Source organism: Gossypium hirsutum, chromosome D06 (assembly GCF_007990345.1).
Source record: "Gossypium hirsutum isolate 1008001.06 chromosome D06, Gossypium_hirsutum_v2.1, whole genome shotgun sequence".
NCBI classification, from domain to species: domain Eukaryota; kingdom Viridiplantae; phylum Streptophyta; class Magnoliopsida; order Malvales; family Malvaceae; genus Gossypium; species Gossypium hirsutum.
Window position 1 is genome coordinate 19,763,184 of NC_053442.1, and position 16,704 is coordinate 19,779,887.

The 16,704-nt window shown below is 32.2% G+C and overlaps 2 protein-coding genes across 2 annotated transcripts; both read left to right on the forward strand.

Moving 5' to 3' along the window:
• Positions 1-7,776: 7,776 nt before the first annotated feature.
• LOC107901496 (probable protein phosphatase 2C 72) lies at positions 7,777-10,632 on the forward strand. Its single transcript, XM_016827530.2, has 5 exons — positions 7,777-8,031; positions 8,257-8,556; positions 9,097-9,211; positions 9,307-9,530; positions 10,236-10,632. Exons 1-5 carry the CDS (start codon positions 7,846-7,848, stop codon positions 10,437-10,439), a joined length of 1,029 nt encoding a protein of 342 aa, XP_016683019.2. The 5' UTR covers positions 7,777-7,845; the 3' UTR covers positions 10,440-10,632.
• Positions 10,633-12,374: 1,742 nt separating this feature from the next.
• LOC107901497 (vacuolar-processing enzyme) lies at positions 12,375-16,111 on the forward strand. The gene is made up of 9 exons (XM_016827531.2): positions 12,375-12,816; positions 13,002-13,166; positions 13,264-13,420; positions 13,555-13,640; positions 13,734-13,933; positions 14,298-14,346; positions 14,553-14,762; positions 15,368-15,574; positions 15,650-16,111. Exons 1-9 carry the CDS (start codon positions 12,607-12,609, stop codon positions 15,830-15,832), a joined length of 1,467 nt encoding a protein of 488 aa, XP_016683020.1. The 5' UTR covers positions 12,375-12,606; the 3' UTR covers positions 15,833-16,111.
• Positions 16,112-16,704: the final 593 nt, after the last annotated feature.

The window sequence follows — 16,704 nt, forward strand, 5'->3', positions numbered from 1 at the left end:
GATGCTATCAAATTGTCCCTATCAATTGGAGGTTATAATACCTTATCTTCATCAAATTCATTCTCATCGACAACATCACAATCATTAGTATTCTCTAAAACATTATCACATCCAGAATAAAAAGAAAGTGTACCATCATAATGCATAAACAAGAAGCTTTTATTTGGACACTCATGAGAATAATGACCATTCTCATTACATTTAAAGCATTCAATATCTCGAGTATGTTTATGATTTTGTTATGAAGAAGAAGTAGAAGTGGGTTTAGTGTAAGAGGATGTACTTTTGGATGGCGCCTCACTTTTTCATTCAAGTTGTTTTGATTTATCTTTATATGGTAGCGAACAATTCCCACTCTTTGGAAAAGATTTCAAATCCCTAATAAGGAGTTAGAGTAATTTTCCAATTTGATTCATTACTCCATAAACGGGCCTTAGATTTTTATTGGAGTTGCTGCTCAATGTTGTGGCCTTCTAAATTGCCTTCTCTAGATCAAAATAGGTTTGAAGATCAAATACATTAGATATGGCCACATTCAATCCATCAAAAAATCGGGTTATAGTGTCATCTTCATCTTCATACATATTTGCTCAGTGCATGAGCATCTTTATCTCCTTAAAATATTCATCAATGGAGTTGTTCCCTTAAATAAGATGTTTAAGCTTTCACTTATTGTCATTAATGTAGTGATATGGGACAAAACATTTTCGCATGATCCATTGTAGTTTATCTTATGATTCAATCAACTTCTCATGGTTCATTTCCTGATTTCGCATAAGTGTAGTCCATTAACTCAAAGCACAGTTAGAAAATTCCAATGTAGCCAATATAACTTTCTCCTCCCCCGGACATTTATAGTAAGTGAAAATGAGATCAATTTTGCTCTACCAATCATAATATGTGCATTTGAATTGTGTTTACCTTTGAACAACATAATGTTGAACTTCAGTTTAACCAAAAAAAATTTGCCACGGGTATTACAATCCGAAGCCTCCTCATGAGCACAAGATCCACATTTATCATCACTAGGTTGATTTTGAAGCTCATCATCCTCATCACTGTCTTGTCCACGAGATTTATGAATTTCCACATTATCTAACCATGCCAAAGTGTTGCTCAAAATCTGTTAGACCAGCTCATTCTAACTAACACAATCTTTTAAGTCCTTGAACAAATTTTCAAACTTGTCCAAAATTTCCATCATGTCTTTTTACAACTTAGCTTACATTTCAACCACATTTTCAAAAGTAACTTGTGGCTTGTCATGATCATCATCTCCTCCTCAAGTACAAGCCATTTTGATAATCTGAAATCACAACACACGAAATAAAGAAAAGATGAAGTATAAAACCTTACCCTTAACACTTGTGATAAAAAAATAAACTCTTGGAGGAAAAGGAAAATATTAAGAATCCTTCACTTGTAAATCTTACAATGCACAAAATCAATAATCTCAAAAGACTTAATGGTGAGTGTTCACTAGCAAAGCACACCTAAGGCTCTAAGAAGCCAAATAAAGCTCAACTCTAAAAGAAAGAAGTTGCGTGGAAAAAGGAAAGGAAAATTTCGTTGTACCTACTAACATAAGAAATAAAAAAAGTGTTAAAATGAGTAAAGGAAAAATAAAATGGCTGAACAAATGAAATCCTAAATCTAGAATCAAAGAAAATTGTAACTACCTATCAAAAAATTGAAAATGAAACACAACTTGAATTTTTCGTTTAAGGTGTTCTTGAAGAGATAAAATCGTGAAATTAAATACGGAGCCTCCTCAAATGATAAAAATAAGACCTAGAAAGATTGGGCACTTAATTCAATCCACAATTTTTTTCTCTTTTTTTTTGGCTTTTCTACTGTAATCCAAACAAACTTTAATGTGCATTTCTTGGAAGGAAACCTTTGTATTTTGAAACTTGAAATTTCAACACAATAAAGAACATAAGTAAAATATTCATATGAATAAAATCAAGATTGAAAAAGATTAGGGAACGTGGGGAAAAATAAGTGTGAAGATGGATAAAAAGTAATGTCCAACGGAACTCTTTAAAGAACACTTCAACAAACTCCACCAAAGGCTCTAACCAACCCTCCAAGAAAAGAAATCGAGTTGAAAGCACTTCTAAGAAAATACAAAAAAGGAATCTTGCAAAGAGAGAAAACTCTAAGAGTTTTGTTGACACCATTTTTTTGAATAAAAACGGGATCGATTTGGATAAAAATGAAAATGGGAGTCACCACCAATCTTTTTTGATGAGGTGTGATCGGATCACTTCGTAAAATGGTTGTTTTTAATAAACGATTTGATTTTATTAAAACAACGAGTTTGGTCTACGAAATCCAAAAAAAACGGGTTCGGGAGTCGGTTACGCACGAGAAAGGATTAGCACCCTCGATACGCCCAAAATTGGTACATTAGTTGATTATTTAATGTCTTTATGTCGAAAATTAAAAACTCGAAAAGAATTTAAAAATACGATCCTTCTTTATATTGCGTTATTTTAAAAAAATTACTTGGATAAATCAAAATGAAAAATGCCTTCTTATCTCGAATTAACAAGATGTCACATCCAGTAAGTTAGGACACGACACCTCGTATTTTTTTGAGAGTAAGCTTGCCTTTTGTTTTTTATTAAAACCTCATTCGTTTTAATTTTTAAAAGGATATTCAGTTATTTAGAATCAATGCGAGAAAAATCGAAGCTCAATAAGTTAGGGCACGATTTCTTGAATTTTCTAAATCAAAATATTGCCTTTATTTTCAAAATCTTATGCATTTGGGGATCTAAAAGGATATTTTTCTCTTTAGGTTTAACGAGAAAATTGAGACCCAGTAAGTTAGGGTACAATTTCTCGAATTTCTAAAATGCGAAACATTGCCTTATTTTAAAATTTTCTTTTTGAGTAATGACAAGTGCAACACTTGTACGAGGTGAATTTGTTTTGTGATAAAATAAAACGGTTTATTATAGGTATATAAAAATACATTAAGTGCCATTTTAAAAATGATGGAATGATAGGATGCTTATATAGAACATAGAATGACAATTTATAAATAAAATGTTACAACAATGAATGACAAATATGCAAAAACAAAAGAGCACACGATGGCCAAAAAACGCATAATGTATATCATTTTAATACTAACATTAATAATCGAAGTAAACAAAACACAATATCATGCAAATCAATTCAAAGTAAATAATAATTTAAAATAAATAATTTACAACAACAATTTAAAAAATAATAATAAAAGGGCTTCAAATAAACAGCATATAAAAACTTAAAAATGAATAATAATAGTTTAAAACAAATGAATAAAAGACATACAACATTTAAAAAATATATATACATATACATATAAGAGTTTAAAAGATTATATACATATAATGGTTTAAAATGAATGACCTATTAAGAGAATTAAATAAATAGCATGTAAACAGTTTACCATAAATGATAAATAATAACAAAAATAATAAAAGATTGTTTTGAATGTAAAAAAAATAAAAATAAAAATAAATAGACCAGGGATGATACTGAAATCGAATCAGAACTTGGGGATTTTAATTGCAAAAAACCAAAAACAGGTCACAAGGGATTAAAAAGGCGCGCGCACAAAGAATGGAGGACTAATCGGGCAATATACCCCAGTCCTAGAGTGCAACGTTTCAGCGCAAGGGACTGTACGTGGTCAAAGGACCTGATTGAAGCAAAACAAAATCCGCAGCCCAAATTTAAAAGAAACAAAAAGTTTGATTGCGCTTCAGCGAAAATCGGAGGGACTAAATGCATAAATTACCCATTAGGGCAAAGTATGCGCAAATCTCCCCCTTAAACGGCGCCGTATCGCAATCACAATAAAGGCTAAAATTTTGCCTTATTTTCTGCTGCTTCATTCCCTGCAGAGAACGCAAGAGAGAAAAAAAATTAAAAGGGAAATCCCCTTTCTCTGCTAGGGTTCCAGGCCTAGCCTTGGAACCCCACCGCCGTCCCTCCTTCCCACTTCTCCGATCACGCCGCCGTAATAGTCAACGGGCAGAGGCGAAAGACGGGCTTTTAACCCCACTTTTAAGTGTGATGGATGACACCAGTGAAGAGGAGCCGAAAGAGAAAGAGGAGAAGTCTAACCCCCTTTAGCCCGACCCCGACGACGACGAAAGGGTCCCCGTCGACGAAGCCACGCGGCGGTTTCAGGTACTTCTTTTTTTTCTTTTTATTATTAATTTTTACTAAAACCGACTTGCAAAAGAAATGAATAAAAGAAATAAAAAAACGTAAGGAAAAACAGTAAAGTCAAAGGAAAATAATCAGATTTAACCTTTTTGAACTTCTATTTTTTTTGCTGTTTTGATTTCTAATGTGCGTTTTTACAAAGAAAATTCAAGAAGAAAAAGTGCAAACAGTGCTTGGGGCTTTTATAACCCGAATTACAAGTCTCTCTATTTCTAATCTTTTGTCTTTTTGCCATTATTTCGTTGGATTCTCCTATTGCTTTGTATTTATTTCCCTCTGCAGGTGTCAGACAAGGCCGACGGTGGTGCCAGAAGGCATGCGCGAGGGGGCATTGGGCAAAAGCAGCGGCTCTTGAGGCTAGGGAGACATGCGGCGCAAAGAGGGTTAAGGAACCCTAGGTTTTTTTGATTTGTTTGATTTTGGGCTTGATTTGGGTTAAGGGTTTTTTTGGGCCATTATTTTGGGTTATTAGGCTTTGTTGAGCCATATTGGGCCCGGGCAAAAATGGGCTTTTACAAGTTTAATTCATAAAAAGAATGAAAAATGAATAATGTACATGAAGGGAGTGACTTGCCTTATAGAGGAAAAAATAGGGTAAGTTAAGATTTCTAATCATACTAGGATTACCTAAACAACAAGTAACAAGAAAAAAATTAACCTAATGAAAAAAACTAAGTATAAAACATCATTAATAGGTGAAAGTTGACGAGCCTTTGAATATAACGGAGAGATGGAAAAATATTGGATGGAAAGTGATGACAAGGCAATGCCCTATAAAACCCTTTGAATAAAAATCTTCAACAAGCTTTGCAAATGGCTTTAATCAACCCTCTAAAGCTGAACCCTAGTAAATTGGAGGGTGAAGAATGTTTCCCATGACTTGTTGAAGAAAACCAAGATGAAACAAATTCTAAAAATCAGAAGAGAGATATTTTTCAAAGAGAGAAACTCAAAGGGTTGTATTATTCCAAGAATGAAGGATGTGTATAATAAGGGGCATCATAGGCTATTTATAGGGAAAACTAGGGTAAACCTAAACAAAAATGACATGTTTCATAAGTAACAAGCAAAAAACCCTAAATGACATGTTTCATAAGTAACAAGCAAAAAACCCTACTTAATTAACATGAAAAATAAATTAAGTGATATTTGGCCAACTTATAGTAAGGAGCATTGATTGAATTTAAACAAATAAAATAGTCATAATGGGCTTAAATAGAAGTTGTTCATAAAACTCTATTAACAAAATAAATTAACTAAGTCCTAAAGATGATAAAAATGTTCCAAATGAGTTAAATAACATAGGCTACGCATGTGGGCTTGATTGGACTCCTTGAAGTGCAACGTTTAAGCTTGTTAACATCTTCCACATGGACTTATCTTCATGAATTGAACTTTTAATGCCATGACCAGTCTTGCAACCTTCTAATTTGTCCTTAATTCTTATTGAACTCCAAAGTCCATCATCTTAAAGCTTCAAATCCTCTTCTTGAAATCTTTTTATCAAAAAGTCTTGTACAGATAAGTTGAGCTTTGACATCAATTGCTCAAATTTAGATATTGTGGTTGGGCCTTGAGAAAAACCGAACCCATCTCCATCATGAGCTTGAAATTAGGTCAAGTCATTCCTATCAAGACACCTAAACCTTTTATATAAAAAACACATCTCCTCCACCAAAAGAAAACAAAGAAATTATTACGACCAATATTCTAAACATGCTTTGCCAGACATCCGAAAAAACCCTTGGTGGTTCTCGACACTACCGTGTAAACTGCATCAGCTCCCAGAAGACCCCATTGATAATTCTTGCATCAACAATCACTATTTCTTGAAATCGGATGGAGCTAACTATTTTTATTTTACCGTCTCAAACATAGTCTTCGGCTGCGTTCGGCAATGATTATCTAATGAGTTTTTAAGGAAAAAAGTGCTTTTATATAAAACGCAATAAAGAATGGGGTAAAAAGTAGAAGCTTTTTCAACTTAAAAAAAATCCTTTTTCTAAGATGAAAAAGCCAAATTTTGGTGCTTTTTTAGCCAAAAGTGCTTTTAAGGCTGATATTACATTTTTGACCTTATTTGTTGTCTTTCTTTTTTTCTCCTTTTTTCATTACAAATATTTAATTATTATATTTAAATATTTAAATATAGTTTATATATTCTAATTAAATTTAATAAATAAATAATATTAATTAATTAGAAATATTTAAAATTAATATTACATATTAAAATATTAACAATAAGTTATAATAAATTATTTTTTATATTTTTGCTAAAATATCATAATATTAACTAATTTGAACATTATTTAAATACATATTTGTTGCCTTATAATATCATGTCTAAAATGGACATTTTATTTCTCAAAAGTACTTTTTGACAACAATACCAAACACTTAAAATTTTCAAAAACACTTTTCCACAGTACTTTTCAAAAGTATTGCTAAACTAGCCTTTCGTTTCCGACATTCTATTACTTAAATCTAAAAATTTTTGATTTTATTGAATATGGAGAAAAAAAAAACCCCTCAACATTGGTGGAAAGATCTTTTGTTGCATTACTGACCAAAAATTTCATTTGTATTTATTCTTACAAATCAAATTGCTTATTTATTTATTTATTTATTTATTTCTGACACTTACTATTTTAAAAGAATAATAATCAGCTGCTTCTTTCAAAATTACAAGACATTTTTGTTTTTTAGCCACATAAGTAATCAAATTGATTATGAAAGGGACACATATTTTGTCCATAGATTAAACATAAATAAATAAACAAATAAACTTCAACCATGCAAGAAAGTCCACAAAATCGACGGTTATGATAGTTTGATAAACCTTTCTCCGCTTACTCTACTTTTTTAAAACCAAAAAAAAAGGAGTTGACCCAAAATTTTTTATGCATCTTTTGATAATTCTGTCCCAAAGCTGTTGAGTTTAACGCTAACTAATTTCATTAGCCTTTGATCGGATCTTTCCCTTCTTTTCATAAAGTGCACTGTGAATACTATTACTTGGTCAAAATCTCTGGTTGTTTACTTCCCAATTATTTGAAGGTTTGAGTTATATCTGTTATGTTTTGAGTTCAAATTTTATAAATAAAAAATATGGAATTGAGAAAATCTTATCAAATTATTGTTCATATTTTAAATTTATTTCTAAGTTTTAAAATATTTTAATTAAGTCTTTTAAGGTCTCAATATTATAATGATTAGATCCTTTAGTTAATTTAATCATCAATTTACTTATTAAAGGCTAAGTCGAAATGAAGAATTGATTGATACAATAATATTTAATAATTTAAGAAAATATGTGATAATTTAGGGAACAAACTCCTATGTTTACTTAAGCCTAAATTTGGATTGTTTTGTCAACATACTAATTTAAACAAGAATCCACCTCTTTAAGTGAACCTTGGGGTAAGTCTATTATAATAATGCTAAAACATAATTATTTATTTAATTATTGAATTGGAGTGTGGTTTCAGCTCATTGAGAGCCACTTAAACTGCTATAAATAATTATTACTACTTTGAATACATGATTAAGGGAGACTGTTTCACAAAGTCTTTGGTGGAATTTTAATTAAGGAAAACTTTGTGTATTCAGTGTGAGATGGGAATCTGCATATCCATTGCATCTTCAGAGATTCATGATCAAGCTGAAGAGCAACATCACTTCCATGAAAATGTTCTTTACTTGACCGAAACCATTCCTTCCATTGGAACTCACACACATGGTTCTCTTTACTCGAAACAAGGAACCAAAGGACTCAACCAGGATGCTGCCATCCTTTATCAGGTTTGCCATTGCTAATCCTTTCTCTCTTTTTTTGGTTTAATTCTGATTTCAGTCTCTCTACTATGCTAAAATTTGAGATTTGATTCATCTACTCTTTTTTTTATTAGAGGGACTAAACCATAATTATACCTTTCTTCTTGGCTTGAAAATAATATATATGTGTGTGTGTTTGTGTGAATGTATGTCAATTAAAACTCTGGGATTTGTACCTTTTGGTTCTTCAAGGAGTATGGGATTAAAGGTGGAGCATTTTGTGGTGTTTTTGATGGACATGGGAAGAATGGTCATATAGTGAGCAATATGGTGAGGAATCGGCTGCCATCATTGTTGGTAAGCCAAAAGTATGGTGTAGCAAAGCTTGAACCAACACCTGAAAGCGACAATGGAAGGAGACCAAGGAAGGATTTGGTTAAATGGAAACAGGCTTGCGTTAGTGCCTTCAAGGTGATGGACAAGGAGATTAAGCTGCAACACAATTTGGATTGCTCCACTAGTGGAACCACCGCTGTTGTTGTTGTTAGACAGGTAAGAAAAATATCTAGTCATATTACTACTGGTTTTCGAAGAAATTCTTAGATTCATAATTCGATTTCACAAATTATAGGTTGGTTTTGGGGACTGTGTCAATTTGACTTTTAAATTATAGGTTGGCTAAATTTTTTTTTTTCATTTAATCAATGGTTAAAAAGTGTTAAATTGATTTTTTGGAGGGGCTGAAAAGTAATATTGCCATTTAGGAAGAGAGCCTACCAACCTTTCTAGCTACACCCTTGATTTTGGATTTGGATCATTCAAGATTAAGGTTTGGTTTGAGCGTTGTCAATTCAAGTTTAGGTCATTTCAAATTCAATTTCTTTTTTATTTGCATCAATTCAGGTTCAAATTATTTTAAGTTTGGGAGGTTTGAGTTTAAATTAATTTTGGATTTAAGTTAATTCAAGTTTAGGTTAGATGAGTTTGAGTTGTTGAGTTTTTATGATCAAAATCATATTTATATTTGAATAGACAAAAGTTGAATTTTCTAAGTTATGGCGATGGTAGCTTATTATAGTTTCATTTCCAAAGGGTGAAGATCTTGTGATTGCAAACCTGGGCGATTCAAGGGCAGTGCTAGGAACAATGACTGAGAAGGGGATCAAAGCTGTTCAACTAACTACCGATTTGAAGCCTGGTTTACCCAGTAAGACCCCCATTTCCACCATCATTCTTACTCATTATATAAAACAAATCAATGAATTAAAAGAGCCATTTTCACCATATTATTTTCAATTGCAGGTGAAGCTGAAAGAATAAGGAATTGTAAGGGTAGGGTCCTTGCTTTAAAGGAAGAACCACATATCCCTCGAGTGTGGCTGCCCCATGAGGATTCACCAGGCTTAGCCATGTCTCGAGCCTTTGGAGACTTTTTGCTCAAGGACCATGGCCTCATTGCGGTCCCCGATGTCTTCTATCACCGCCTATCCCCAAATGATCACTTCATTGTTCTCGCAACTGATGGTGTAAGCCCCCTTTCAATCAAATTAGTAATAACCTCCTCTAATTATCATCCAAATTTTAAATTCATCCTTAATTTTTAAAATGTTATAATTGAGTTCTTAAAACATTAATATTGTATCAATCAAATTCTTTCATCAACCTAAAATCTCTCAAGTGTTAAATGTCAGTTCAGATTGACATAGAGTGTGTGTATGTATATATATATATTAAAGACACTGTCCTCTATGCCCTTGATTGAGTTGATATTATGAGACAACTACGTACTAACTCAGTTGGGTAATAACTAAAATGACATTATTTTACAAAGTAAATTATATTATTTTGAGAGTTTTTCTATCTTTTATATAAAAAAAACATATCTATATTGGATTTGAACTTAAGACACTATATATAATTTTAAATATCTTCACATTACCATTTTAATGAAAACCTCGTTTGTTTTTATCCTTAAGTTTAAAATTTGATCTAATTGTTCTAATTATACTCCATTTCATATCAAAACTAACAACTAGGTTGAGGGGAAAAAAACCTGATTGATACTATACTAACACTTTAAGGCCTTCTATTAGAATATTTTGAAATTTAGAGGATTAATTTAAAGTTTGAACTCTAATTTCAAGACCTTTATATAATTAGCCCTAATAATAATATTTTTTCACACGTGTAAGAATGTGAAGCTAAATCGTTTGATTTTGACATGTTGTTAGGTATGGGATGTGCTAAACAACGACCAAGTTGCATCCATAGTGATGGAGGCAGAAAGTGAGCAGGAGGCAGCAAGGACGGTGGCGGAGGCAGCCACCGCCTCATGGAAGAGGAAGTTTCCGTCTTCAAAAGTAGATGATTGCACCGTGGTTTGCCTCTTCCTCCAAGACAAGCAACATCCAAGTTCCTTGGCCCCGGAGACTTAAACTAGTTGGTTGGTCTGGCCGCCTTTGATGTATAAAATATATAAAATTTGAGGATATTTTGATCATTATTTATAAAAGAAATCATACTATATTGAGAATAGAACTAAGACTTTACTAGTTGGTAGGCCTCCTTTGTTATTTAAATTAATTTATATTACTTATCTAATATAATACTTCAGTATTGAGTATTAAATTTAGAATATACAATATGATACCATTACACAAGTATATTTATTCTTTTTAACACAATGTTTAAAACTATTCATAGTTCCTCTCTAACCTATAAATAGGAGGATAATACGCTTCAACGCACTTGAATCCAATTGAGCTAAGACTCAATCTATAAATAAAATAATATTTTTAAAAAAATAAAATATGATAAAATTAAATGGGTTTAGTACATATAATATACTAGGTTTTAATTTTGATATATTTAACTATTATATTATGTTTATACGATGAAAATACAAGATAAAGATAAAGTTTTGGAAATCTTGACATTAGAAATTTAGCTAATACTTTAATGTAAAATAAAAAAATTGCCAACAAGACCTTCACTAAAATAATAAGGTTAAAATTTTTGAACTCTTAAATTCGATTTTCATCCCATATAAACATCGTGTTTGAGTTCTCTCTAATATTTATCTTTAAAAGTTCCACTAATTTAATTCTAGTTTTAATTATTTAACCATGTACTATATTTACGATGATATATATATTTATAAACTCTTTAAAAAATAAAAAAAAATAAAATCCTAAATAATTTTGATAAAGTATAGAACAGATACAATGAAGTTTAGGCAATCAAGTACATGATCAGCTAGGCATGAAAATGAAGCATGTTTTGGAATTTTACTATCAAGGAAAGTCCCCTTTGTCCCACAATGAAACTTCACCCAACTTTTGATAATAGTATGGTTTTTCCATGAAAACGATAGGGTTGGGTAATTAGAATCAAACTATTATTTTTCTATTTAAATTCCATCGTAAATATATTAAAGTCCAAAATTATGTGTCACTTCCCCTGGATCTAGTTTAAATTCACCAATAATGCAAGGGTCGCTGTATATGTATCCATCAAAGAAAATGAAATGTAGAAGAAGAGTGAGAGCAAGAGATTCCTAATACTTTATGTCACCATTTTTTGTATGATACCAAAAGATTCAAATATACTTGCCTCCCTTTTCAAGATAAGGGATTGGACCACCCCTTCAAATATTTTAATTTTTTTTCTTAAATAATACATTTTTTAATATTAAAAAACAATCTGCTATAAAATTTGTTTAATGTTTTTTTATAATTGGAGTTAAATTTAAATAAAAATTTATATATTAAACTCTACACACAAATATATTAATAGAGTTAGGCAAAAAGTTTAGCTTCTTTAAATATATGATTTCAATAAATTTAAACTTCAAAATGAGAATCGAATCTGAGCGAATAAGAACATGTTGTCCAATTTCTATATTGTAATTATTAAATAATATGTTATTTATGTTATTATACAAGTAATAAAAAGAATTTTAAAAGAGACGTGTAATGATATTTTAACTTCACTTATATGGTTAAAAAACTTGACAATTTATTAGAATTGTTTATAAATTAAGCTGAGTTTAGATTTTTTTTTTAACTCTAGCCTAATTCAATTCGTTGTATTTCATTGTTTGTAAATAATAAAAAGTACAAAAATATTTTTTATTAATTTTTATATATTTTCATAATTCAATTTAAGTATAAGTAATTTTCATAATATTTATTAGATTAGAATATTTATTGATTTTATTTTAAAAAATAAAAATGAAAATTGGGTGTTTTTGAGTTTTCCGTTTTCCGGGAAAAAAAGCAACCAATAAGAGACAATTACGTAATACACATTTCGACTCCGCGGGTCCCATTAAAAGCCGACGAAAATCAACTTGGCCACCTCCCGTTTTTCATCACTCTCATCACAACCGTTTTTCTATTTTACTCTTGAAGGAACAAAACCGTTAACTTTAATGGGTCCCGAAATGAACGTCCCAGATGCAATCATAAGTTTCTATCAATAAAAGTAGCTCCTGGGCCCGCCAGTACCATAGCTAATATCTAAATTTATGCTTATAATAACTTAGCTGCAAAGCCTTTGAATTTTGCATTATCTTCAATTTCTTCTTTTGTTGGCCAAATCATGACCACTCTCGTGACCGGTGTGTTTCTCCTCCTACTATCCGTCGCCGGCGTCGTATCCGCCGCTAGATATATCACCGGTGATGTTCTCCGGTTACCTTCGGAAGCTTCAAGGTTCTTCCGATGGAGGAGCGATGATGATGAAGTTGGTGGCACAAGATGGGCGGTCCTGATTGCTGGATCTAATGGATATTGGAATTACAGGCATCAGGTCATAGATTCTCTTTAAAATTCAATTTTTTTATCGTTTTCATGAGTTTTTTGAAAATATTTATGATTGAACTTTTAATGTCAACCTCCACTCCACTTCAACAGAGTAAATTATTAAAAAAGTTTTTCACTTATTGGTTGTTTGATCGGTCTTAAATTTGTTAAAATTATCGATAATTGTTCCAGGCTGATGTTTGTCATGCTTATCAACTCCTAAGGAACGGTGGTTTGAGAGAGGAAAATATCATTGTCTTTATGTACGATGATATCGCTTTCAATGTAGAAAACCCTAGGCCTGGTGTTATCATTAACAATCCTCATGGCGATGATGTTTATAAGGGAGTCCCGAAGGTCTGTTCTTTTTTTCTTTTTCTTTTTGTAAAAACAAATCATTATTAATTTTACAATTACTGATTATAATCTTTGCCTAATTGTTGTTCTTTTGCAGGACTATACTGGAGAAGATGTTAATGTTCACAACTTTTTTGCGGCTCTCCTCGGAAACAAGTCTGCTATCACCGGGGGTAGCGGGAAGGTTGTCGATAGTGGCCCTGATGATCATATCTTCATATACTACACTGACCATGGGGGTCCTGGTGTGCTTGGTTAGTAATATCTCATTAGCAGTTACTTTTTTATGGCTCTCTGATTGTGCCTTAGCTTCGTATTTATTACTTGCAGATTCTAGTATTTGATACTTGCTTTTGAAGCTGTTAATGTTTCTTTTGTGTTAATCCAGGGATGCCTACCTTCCCTTATCTTTATGCTGATGACTTGATTGATGTTTTAAAGAAAAAGCATGCTTCAGGGACTTATAAAAGCATGGTAATTTGATGTTTTAAAATTTTCGATTTCTGGATGTGTTTTCTTATCATCTTTCTGCCGTTTTTAATTTCTTATCTACATGTAACTTTGCAGGTATTCTATCTTGAAGCTTGTGAGTCAGGTAGTATCTTTGAGGGTCTTCTTCCTCAGGGGTTGAATATCTATGCAACCACAGCATCAAATGCGGAAGAGAGTAGCTGGGGAACCTATTGTCCCGGAGAGTACCCAAGTCCTCCCCCAGAATATGAAACCTGCTTGGGAGACTTGTATAGTGTCGCTTGGATGGAGGACAGGTTGGTATTCAAGCATGATCATCATATAAGTCTTTTTCATTTATATTTGGGAATATTGGTTCTGCGATTATTTTGAAATTGAAGCTGATTGTCTAGACCTGTTTTAACGAGATTTTGGGAAGTTGTATATAAGTTAAATTCAGTTTATTTCCTGGCTGCACCTTGTTGAATTTTGGAGTTAGTAGACAAATTACAAAATCAGAGGCAAAATGGGTGTTATACATGTAAATTTCATTCTTTTAGTATGATCTAGACTAAAATAGGATAGGAGATCTTTTAAAACTGAGGAATCAGTTTTCCCTTTAAAAAAAAAAAGAATTACATACGTTGGTGTGAATCCTAACATTCTGTTTCTGTTGAGCAGTGACATGCATAATCTGCGGACAGAGACTTTGCACCAGCAATATGAACTTGTAAGGCTTTTAAGAGAGTGTATTTGCGTGAACTCTTTCATTTATTTTATCAAGGGAAAGACGAAAATTTCAATATCATTTTGTATTATAGTTATTGATTACTATTTAGATCTAAGAAATATAAAAAATATAACCAGAAATGGGAGGTCTGAGTTATTTTGCCGTCAAATTTGAGCTCCAATGACTCATTTTGCTGGCTTTTGCAGGTGAAAAAGAGGACTATCAATGGTAATTCTGCGTATGGCTCTCATGTCATGCAATATGGTGATGTAGGGCTTAGCAAGGACAGTCTCTTTGCATACTTGGGTACAAACCCTGCAAATGATAACTTCACCTTTGTTGACGAGAACTCCTTGGTGCCACCTACAAAAGCTGTTAACCAGCGTGATGCTGATCTTGTCCATTTTTGGTATAAGGTTTGTGTCTTATGTCCTTTGACTTGTATATTAAACACAAGAATTGCTTCTTCCCTAACTTAGAATCTGTAATTCGGAGTTGATGCAACTAAGTGAAGAATATGACAACTTAGATCAGTAATACATGGGTATTACCAAAGGCGAAGTCAGAATTTTCATGTTAGGGGGTTGACATAAAACAATAAATTTTGGGGGCACAAAGTTAAAAAAATTGTGTTAAAAGGGCTTAAATTGAATCATTAGTATTGATTACGGGCCAAAATATAACTTTTCCATTTTAACAAAGGTGGGATCAAGGCCCTGCGTGCTCCCTTTGGATCCACCCCTGGTTATTATAAACCTTATGGTGTTAATAACTGCAAGATGGATGCTACTCTATAAAGCATATAAGCGGCTAATGTGTTTTTAATGGAGCATAACTAGGCCTGATGCTGTGGCAGAATTTGAAAGGAACCCATACTGTGAAATTTTGCATCTCTTTCTTTAAAATGCTTTCATTCAGAATGAATGTAAAACATGAACAGTTGTTTCGTGTATTTGAAAGCAGCCTCTATGCTAGTTTTAGATCCCATCTAACTCGGAGATTCCCCTGACCTACTTTGCAGTATCGCAAGGCACCCGAAGGCTCTGTTAGGAAGACTGAAGCCCAAAAGCAGTTTGTTGAAGCCATGTCTCATAGAATGCATATAGACCACAGTGTGAAACTCATTGGCAAACTTTTATTTGGAATTGAAAGAGGCTTGGAAGTCCTGAACACCGTTCGACCAGCTGGCCAACCTCTTGTCGATGACTGGAAATGCCTCAAGAAAATGGTAAACATTCTTCACCCTCACCCTCAACCTCTTTCCTTTCTTTTGTCTTACTCCTTTCTTTTGTCTTCAAAACAGGTGAGGACTTTCGAAACACATTGTGGATCACTAGCCCAGTACGGGATGAAACACATGCGATCCCTTGCAAACATCTGCAATGCCGGGATTCAGACAGAACAGATGGCTGAGGCATCGGCACAAGCTTGTGTCAGCGTTCCTACTGGTCGTTGGAGCTCTCTTCAGAAAGGTTTTAGTGCATAAAAATACCACTGGAATTGGCAAATATTATCGGCCAAAGCTTGGATTATGTTTGTACTTGCTGTGTTTTCTTATATCCCGAATGGTCCGAATGCTGCTGCATTTTGATGATTATTCATGCGATTTCTTATTTCTGAAGTTATGTAGGAGCAACTCTAATACCAGACTGCTAAATTTATGTAAATATGCTTTAGGATGTGTTCTATCTCAGACGACGATGTTTGTATATAAATGATCTATGATGGAACTATCATAAATGAAAAGAAGTGCTTGTTTTAATTATCTTTAAATTGTTACAAATATAATTACGTGTTAATAAGTAATAAAATATTATTATAAGTTATATTTAACTTTTGATTTCAATCCTTTTTTTATTAAGGTTTTGGTTAAATTGTAACTTGTAAGGTGAGATTTGAAAATTTCGAGATGATTAATGCATTATTTGAGGTATAGATTTGGCAAGTGTATTTATATTGGGATTTGTTTTGTTGAAGTTGGTTTTTTTGAATTTGACAATTGTTTCTATGTTGAGATTTTTTTTTTGTCCAAGTTAATTTTTTATATTTAAAAAAAAAGTTGGGCAAAAAAAACTTCAAATCTGCATGTGGTAATAATTGTTGGGTAAAAAAAAAAGTTCTATTCTTATGTGTGAACAATTGCCTAGTTAAATGATTAACTTGGATAAAGAAACAATTCAAGTCTTAATGTAGAAACTATTGCCAAGTTCAGACCCCAAAAAATGTATTAACCCATTTCAAGATTTCAAATCCGAGTTCCATCCATGTAATTATATAGGTTCTTCCTTATTTATTTTGATTAATTAATTAATATAATTAAAACTTTTTAAAATATATATATGGTTAAAAAAAATTCAA